This window comes from Bison bison, unplaced genomic scaffold (assembly GCF_000754665.1).
Source record: "Bison bison bison isolate TAMUID 2011002044 unplaced genomic scaffold, Bison_UMD1.0 scf7180017864037, whole genome shotgun sequence".
Taxonomy (NCBI): Eukaryota; Metazoa; Chordata; class Mammalia; order Artiodactyla; family Bovidae; genus Bison; species Bison bison.
The window spans coordinates 11,893,979-11,902,955 of record NW_011494609.1 but is presented as its reverse complement, the minus strand read 5'-3'; the positions used below and the strand labels follow the sequence as shown (position 1 = coordinate 11,902,955).

The following is an 8,977-nucleotide window of genomic DNA, read 5'->3' as shown; positions in this document are numbered from 1 at the left end:
ATGGCAGGCCTCCCTGTCCATCACCAACTCCCGGAGTTCACTCAGACTCATGTCCATCGAGTCGGTGATGCCATCTAGCCATCTCATCCTCTGTCGTCTCCTTCTCCTCTTGCCCCCAATCCCTCCCAGCATCAGAGTCTTTTCCAATGAGTCAACTCTTCCCATGAGGTGGCCAAAGTACTGGAGTTTCAGCTTTAGCATCATTCCTTCCAAAGAAATCCCAGGGCTGATCTCCTTTAGAATGGACTGGTTGGATCTCCTTGCAGTCCAAGGAACTCTCAAAAATCTTCTCCAACACCACAGTTCAAAAGCATCAATTCTTTGGTGCTCAGCCTTCTTCACAGTCCAACTCTCACATCCATACATGACCACAGGAAAAACCACAGCCTTGACTAGACGGACCTTTGTTGGCAAAGTAATGTCTCTGCTTTTGAATATGCTATCTAGGTTGGTCATAAATTTCCTTCCAAGGAGTAAGCATCTTTTAATTTTATGGCTGAAGTCACCATCTGCAGTGATTTGGGAGCCCTCAGAAATAAAGTCTGACACTGTTTCCACTGTTTCCCCATCTATTTCTCATGGAGTGATGGGACTGGATACCATGATCTTCATTTTCTGAATGTTGAGCTTTAAGCCAACTTTTTCACTCTCCTCTTTCAATTTCACCAAGAGGCTTTTTAGTTCCTCTTCACTTTCTGCCATAAGGGTGGAAAATAAGTTACCCTTATACATACAATACTTTGGCAACAAAGGTCCATCTAGTCAAGGCTATGGTTTTTCCAGTAGTATGGATATGAGAGTTGGACTATAAAGAAAGCTGAGTGCCGAAGAATTGATGCTTTTGAATAGTGGTGTTGGAGAAGAACAAGGAGATCCAACCAGTCCATCCTAAAGGAAATCAGTCCTGACTATTCATTGGAAGGACTGATGTTGAAGCTAAAAACTCCAATCCTTTGGACACCTGATGCAAAGAACTGACTCATTGGAAAAGACCCTGATGCTGGGAAAGAAGGCAGGAGGAGAAGGAGATGACAGAGGATGAGATGGTTGGATGGCATCACTGACTCAATGGACATGAGTTTCAGTAAACTCCAGGAGTTGGTAATGGACAGGGAGGCCGGCGTGTTGCAGTCCACGGGGTCACAAAGAGTTGGACATGATTGAGCAACTGAATTGAACTGAACTGATATTATGAATGAAGGTAAGTTAATTAACATTGGGAGTACAGTCTCCTCTGTACAGTCCTAATATAAAATATTCTAAGTATAATCAATATATTCATTAGGACTGAGCAGCTAACCCAGTGGACACTAATTATTACAATATACTGTTAAAGATTGATAGAAAAAGGGTTAAGTTACAGGTATTCAACACATATAAATAAAAAATATGGACTCTTGGGTGTACTTGAGGAAAGTGTTAACAACCAGGGCAGGATACTGGATACCCAGTTTACCTGAATAAGAGATGCTCAAAAATAATTTTCATAAAACCAAGCTTGGTAATCAATGTGCTTTTTTGTCTTTTCTTTAAAAAAAAAAAGAGAGATTTCTTATATTCTCTTTCAGAGCTGCTTCCATGTTTTTAAGTTACAATGCAGTCTGATTCCTGATAAGGTTCTGACAGGTATGAGATGTGTATGTTTTGGGTTGACTAACTTAGACTTATTAGCTATGGAGCCCTATGGAATATTGAAATAATATAATGAATTAGTCTTCCAAACGATAGTGGACATGTTTCAGTTGTAGGAAAAAAGATGTAATTTTGTATTTGAAATGTAATTGGCTAATATACAATGGACTTTTAAAATTAGATTAGAAATAAAACAAAACCTTAATTTTTAAAAATCAGTTTAAGTATTGAAAACACACACATTAAAGTTACAAGACTAAAGGCCCATAAAGCCAGAATGGGTTAGGATACTGATTATATTTAAATAATTATCTTTCTCTTTCCTTCTGTGGGTGAAGATGACTTAATAGAATTTACTACAGTTACTCCAGAATCTCCAAAAGCATTGCTGGCGGACGCCTGGCTAGTGGGTAGATGATGTATCTTTGTACTCTGCAAAGTCTCCTCGGGCTCTTTCATAACAGTAGTACTTGTTTGGTTGTTTTTTAAGACATAGTCTGATCCAAAAAGTTCCTCCATTAGATTGCTTTTCTTCTCCCTGAAAGTTGTGTCTTTTGCCTTTGTTCTGTAAGATTTAGCGAAGGAGGGTTCGTAGGCGATGGCAGGATGCTCCAGCTTCATTTCTTCCGAGTGACTGTGGTGCTTGCCTGTGCTATGAGGGTACCTCGTGCTGCCTGCGTTGGCCGGCCCACCTGAGGCGGGAAGCCCGTGATGCAGGTTTTCGATTGCTTCCGTGAATGAATAATGCTTTCTTTGTCTGAAGGGTATTTTGATATGTGGAGCAGCATTTTTATCTGGCATATCACCCATGTCACTGATTTCTGGACTTCTTTTAAACTTGTATTTTTCTGTATCATCTTCCTGACCACCTTCCCCTTCGGGATGGATTACTTCAATTCTTTTTGGTGGTAGTTCCTGTTCTTCTTTCACTAAAGTGATCTTCTTTTCTTGATTTTCTGTTCTGTATCTCTGTTGTCCAGTATTCTTCAGAGATGGTTGTGCTTCCAAATGTTGTTCTTCCTTGGATAAATCTGTAGTAGAAAAATGGTCAATTTATTGATCTTTAAAATTAATAGATTTGTTTCAAGATGGCATGTTGAGCACTCTTATTTACACCTCCTGACAAGCACATTAAAATGACAAAGAGGAAATAAAAGTAATGCATACAACCCTAGAATACAGGGAAAGGTGCTATTAGCAAGTCTGAGATGTTATACTTTTTAGAACATACCAGGTAAGTGAAAAGTATGAAGCCAAAAGAAAATGATGCTCATAAACTTTGCCAATATATTATAACAGATGTTCAACATCACCAGCTAGGTTGTGCCAGTTAAAAAACAATGAGAGTATTTTTCACTCATCCAATTGGCAAGTAATTTTCAGAACTGGTGAGAATATGGGGAAATGGAAACTTTTGTTCCCCATTGGTGGATGAGTAAGATGGTAGGTAGTTTGGATGGTGATTTGGAAATATCTATCAAAATTTTAGGTGAGCATGCCCTTAGACCCAACAACTTCCCTTTTAGAACCAAAGCCTACCAAAATATACAAAAGTGTGTCTAAGGATGTTCACTGTAGCCTGATTTAGTAAGAGTGAAACATCCTGAATATCCCTGGAAGGAGTCCTGGTTGAATCAATTAGAGCAAGTGCATGCATGCTAAGTCTCTTCAGTCGTGTCTAACTCTTTAGGACCCAAGAACTGTAGACCCCCAGGCTCCTCCATCCATGGGATTTTCCAGGCAAGAATGCTGAAGTCGGTTGCCATTTCCTACTCCAGGGGATGTTCCCAACCCAGGGACCAAACCCAGTCTCTTATGTTTCCTGCATTGACATTGGCAGACATATTCTTTACCATTAGTGCCACCTGGGAAGCCCCCAAGAACACGTGGGGCTGTGCAATCTGGGCAGTAATTATAGAGAAGGAGAAGGTAGCATGTGCTGACAGAAGAGACAACTGCAGAACACCGTCGAGTGTAGAGATGCTCTTTCCTCTGCTGCTTCTTCCCCAGGCACCCAGGAAGTCCTCTGTGCAGCCCTCTGCTTGTCCCAGGACCAGACCTGCATGGGTTCTGAGGAAACAGCATCACTCCCTGCCAGCCACTCAGCGAGGCCATTGTTTGTGAGGGAGAATGGGGACACAGTTGGGTATGCAGAGAGTTGAAATGTTTTCTCATGGGAATAAATTCTTGAATAAAATAATTTACCTACACTCTAGGAAAATGAAAAAAAAATACTAGGAGGAGAAAGTAGTATGTTTCAAGAATTAACGGTGAGCCTAGAAGCTAGTCAAACATATAATGACTTGTAAATAACTGCTAATGTTATGCCCTATAACACCTGATGAGAATGTTAACATTTGAGACCACGGGGGGAACATGCTTGTTTTCCCCTGCCTCCCCTGCCCGCTCCTGGCCTCCTTCTGGAGCAGAAGTGGGTCTGCTCCCTCCTTTGCTCCAGCTGGTTCCAGCTCCTGGGGACCTTCCTGGAGGCCACAGCCTTTGTATGACTCCTCCTCTGGCCCTGGTATCCCTAGGACATTCTGTGCCAGGAGTAGGTCATGTCCTTACTGGTCTCTCCTGAGCTGTCTGGACTCAACCTCGTCCTTCCCTCCACCCCCCCTCACCACCCCCTCCTTAGTCTGGACCCTCTTTTTCATACCCATTGCCCTTCGTCACTGCCGATCTCCCCAAGGGCACAGGATCCCGAGGGCGCGGCATTTTCCCCCAGTATTTGGAACAGTCCCAGACACACAGTATATGCTCAGAAAATATTTGTCAAGCAAATGAAGAAAATTTCTAGGACAATATGTGTGTGTGTTAGTTGTTCAGTGGTGTCTGACTCTTTGTAACCCCATGGACTGTAGCCCACCAGGCTCCTCTGTCCATGGGATTCTCCAGGCAAGAACACTGGAGTGGGTTACTGCCAGGAGCCAGCGTGAGGAACTCCGTCCATTGCAAAGGTCATGAGGAAGGAGGCTCGGCATACGCAAAGGCGGGATCGAGCCTCAGGAGTTCCCCTGGATATTCTCGAGCATCTACCCCCAAAACCAGAGTCTGCCTACTTTACTGCTTTGTGCTCTCACCTCTGACTTTACGGGGGGCTGTCCCCCACCACCATCTTGCTCTCTCTGATAAAGGGTTAACTTACAGCTCCAGTTAATAAAGTTCCTGGGCATAATAGGAGTGTTTAAATCCAAACCCGTCAGATGGCTCTCTAACTTGCCTGACAAGTTTACCCGGACTCCTACAGCTATGCATATGATAGTTTACAGTCTCCCAACCGTGAGAGGCACGGGAAGCTTAAGATATTCAAATAGCTTAGAGCCTCTCGGAGAGTTAGAAGCTGTCAGAATAAAACTAGTAGAAGATTTCATTGATGAGCCAATGCTTGCTGCCAAGTTTCCACATCCCCTGTATTGTATCCTTGAATGTATATTAATTAATATAGTTGGTATGTAGAAAAAATAAGTAGTGGCCTTGGTGTTAGCAACTTTAGACCCTTAAGGTAATAAATTCTTTCCTTTGTTGTAAACCCACTGCACCTCTGCCCTATAGGAATTCAACTTTATCTAACACCTTCGGAGGATGGCGCCAAACTTTAAAATAATTACTCTTAGAGAAAATAAGCCTTATGGTTGACAAACCTTTGTAAGAGTCATAAAATGTTAATAGGCCTTCTGGCCAGAAGATGATGTAAATCACCTAAACCATTTGTATATGATAAGTTTGCAGAAAAGAAACCCTGGTTTTGATAAGGATCAAAGACTGCTGACTTTGCATGATTTCACACCCTCTATTATCCTCTATGTACAACTTATGGTATAAAAGCCCCTGTTGAAAATAAAGCTACGGGCCTTGCTCACCAAAGCTTGGTCTCCCCATGTCATTCTTTCTTTCAACCTCTGGCTGAGTTCCCATCTGGAAAGCGGAGCCCCACCAAGCTTACTAATTTTGCCTGGGCTTCTAAGATCCATCCGGGGAGGCCTCAGTGTCTCCTCTCCCACAGGAGAACGGAAGGACGCCTGTGGCCTACGTAAGTGGTGCAAACTTCTTGTCTTGAAGTTTTATTGGTTTTCCGCATAAACCAAGTTACTCAGCCTCTTTCCTCCACTAAATTTTCCTACTGAGCTATCCTTATTCTATTACTCTTTATATCTTTGATTAATATTTAATTAAAGCCAGTGTACTCGCTGACGCCGTCTCCCGTTCGAATTCCCTGGATCAGCCGGGGCTGGAGCGGGCAGGTTACCATTTCCTTCTCCAGGGGATCTTCCCAACCCAGAGATTGAACTCAGGTCTCCTGCATTACAGACGGATACTTTATCTTCTGAGCCATTACCAAATGGACTAAAAAACAGGCGGAAAACGTGAACAATACCAGTACAGGCGGATACTTTATCTTCTGAGCCATTATCAAATGGACTAAAAACAGGCGGAAAGCATGAACAATACCAGTACAGGCGGATACTTTATCTTCTGAGCCATTACCAAAATGGACTAAAAACAGGTGGAAAACGTAAACAATACCAGTATTTACTGCACTGGAGCAGTGGCTTTCCAGGTGGTGCAGCCAGACCTGGGGGTTGTTTAAACTTCATTCTGGGACGGGGGAGCCTGGTGGGCTGCCAACTATGGGGTCGCACAGAATCGGGCACGACTGAAGCGACTTAGCAGCAGCAGCAGCAGCAAGGTCATTTGGGGACTTCCCTGGTGGTCCAGTGGCTAAGATTTTGCACTCCCAATGCAGGAGGCCTGGGTTTGATTCCTGGTCAGGAAACTAGATCCTACATGTCGCAACTAAGACCCAGCCCACCCAAATAAATAAACATTACAAAAAGAAAATAAAGCTTTCCTGGTGGCTCAGAATATGCTTGCAAAGCAGGGGACCGAGGTTTGATCCTTGGGTCAGAAAGATCCCCTTGAGAAGGAAATGGCAACTCACTGCAGTGTTCTTGCCTGGAGAATCCTATGGACAGAGGAGCCTGGAAGGCTATAGTCCATTGCGGTCACAAAGAGTTGGACATACTGCCACTAAGACCTGGCATGGCCAACTAAATAAACAGTACAAAAGGAAAATAAAGCCACTTGGGCCCCACAGCTAAGATGTGGCCTCTCCAGGCCCACTGCCCGAGGCCCTGAGGCCCCCCTGGGAGGTCTTTCCCATGGCTGCTCTTTCCAGGGGGTTGTGCTTGCCCAGCTGGGTGGAGGGTCCCCAGATGCCCCTATATCAATAATTTAACATGGAAACAATGGGGGAGTGTCTTCAACAGTCTGAAGGAAAATGATCTTCAGCCTAGAATTTTCTTGCCAGTCCATTACTAACCAAGTTTAGGGTAGAACCATGACATCCCCAGGGAAAGGTGCACAGGGTTGCCTAATGTGCACCTGTTTCTCAAAAAGCCAGTAGAGGTTTTGCTCCTTGTCCAGGATGGCATTCATTACAGAAGGACACAGGGAGGAGGGGGAGAAGGGGGGAGGAACCAGCAGGAAGGGTTGTGACCTTGTGCCCTGGACCACAGAGGCAAAGGGCCCCACCAGGCCTGACGCCAAGGGCTTAAACCTTAAGGGCTGGCATCACCAAGACTCTGCTAGCTAACTCCCCAGCCTCTAGCGTCCTTGGTCCATCCTGACTGGCCCACAGCCTGGTGGAGGCGTCCCTCCCCCTGTGGTGTCTGCAGCCTGGGTGGGCTGAGAATGCTCCAGAGCCCAGTGCACAGGGCCTCTCCCTGCACCAGCAGAGCAACCCTGCCACGTGTCTGGCTCTTATGGGTCCCCATCCCCCAGGACTGTGAGTAACCTTGACCCTGGCCAGGCCCTGTGCCCTCAGGGAAGCTGCAGCCAGTTTGTGTCCAGCCTGCCTGCTCTGGAATCTTCTTCAGGGGCGGTGCTTTCCTTAATTCAGCTGGGTTTGGGTTTGAGACTCAGTTTTTCAAAAGTGAATATGTTGTTTAGGATACACACAGGTTTGGGAGCTGTGGCAGAAAATGGAATGTCAAGGTTGCTTTTGGTGGTGGTGATGGGGCAGGGCAAGAACGTTATGGTTATGAAGGGCCCACAGGGTGTCCCAGGGGATGCTCATGTTCTGTTTCTTAAACAAGGTAGTGGCTATGCAGGTGTTTATAACGGTTCTCTCAACTGAACACATCTGTTTTATGTATACTTTTAAACACACACACAGTGAGTAATTCACAACTTAAAAAAACAAAGTGTAAAGGAGACTTTTACTAGTTGTTAAAATTACCTTCATATTTTCTCTTGGAATCCTCTTGGTTTGGTAGTTTGGTGATACAGGGAGGCATTGCATGGATTATTTCAATAGATTTTTCTTTATGACCATTGTTTGCTGTTGTCTTTTTGCTCTATAATTAGAAAAGTGGCAAAAAATATTTTTTGGTGGTAGAGATAATTTTAAATTGTGCTTTATTTGATGACTACAACTACTTTTTGTATAGAACGAGTGTGTAAAGCCTATGTTTGCAAAAGTATGTGTAATTAGACACTTCAAGAACTCAAATTTGCTGTACCTTAGTTGTCCAAGACGCAACATCTTCCGATTTTTGGGTTTCCTGGTGTCGCATACTTATAAATGGAAAACTTTTCCTGTCTGCTTGTACTGACTTCGTTGAAGAAACTACAGAACAGGTATATTCAATATATGTAAGAAGCATAGCTTGCATTTGGAAGCAATGTTGATTTTAAATAGAAAATAACAACTGAAGTTGGTAATGTAATAACGAAACAAAGTATACTAGACATTTTCTAAAGATGTTCAGTAAATATCAAACATTTGCCAGTTTCACTTTCTCCTCTACCACGTCAGCATTTTTGTCCTGTTTTGGGCCGTGGAGGTTATGGGTATCACAGTGGTACCCATACAAGCAGGCATGAGGATGGGTGGGCCTTGCTCTGGGAGGACACAGCGGCCCCTGCTGGCAGGAGAGGTTCAGGAGCATAGTTCTGCAGTTGCGAGAGGGGCACCACCATGTCTCCTGCGTCAGAGCTCTTGGTTATCAATGGTTAGATCGCCCATGCTAAAGTTCATGACTTCTAAATCTGGTAGCCACTTTCCTCAGAGGTTTTATCCTATTTAAATAACCCCATGTTTGATTTTATCATCTCTGCTGGCTGTTATTCTGGATTATAAACCAAAAGCAAAGAGATTGTTGCCCTGAAAAGTAAACACAATCAAAAAATGGGCCAAAGAACTAAATAGACATTTCTCCAAAGAAGACATACAGATGGCTAACAAACACATGAAAAGATGCTCAACATCATCATTATCAGAGAAGTGCAAATCAAAACCACTATGAGGTACCATTTCATGCCAGTCAGAATGGCTGCTATC

General features: G+C 43.8%; 1 protein-coding gene across 1 annotated transcript in view; it reads right to left on the bottom strand.

Moving 5' to 3' along the window:
• Positions 1–1,919: 1,919 nt before the first annotated feature.
• Positions 1,920–8,977, bottom strand: part of LCA5L (Leber congenital amaurosis 5-like) — a 26,036-nt gene continuing 18,978 nt past the window's right edge. Inside the window, exons 6-8 of the mRNA XM_010834952.1 lie at positions 8,157–8,263; positions 7,874–7,991; positions 1,920–2,663 (exon numbers count right to left, since the gene is read on the bottom strand). Of these exons, the coding sequence (XP_010833254.1) occupies positions 1,933–2,663; positions 7,874–7,991; positions 8,157–8,263 (956 nt within the window). The 3' untranslated portion in view covers positions 1,920–1,932. The remainder of the gene's footprint in view (positions 2,664–7,873; positions 7,992–8,156; positions 8,264–8,977) is intronic.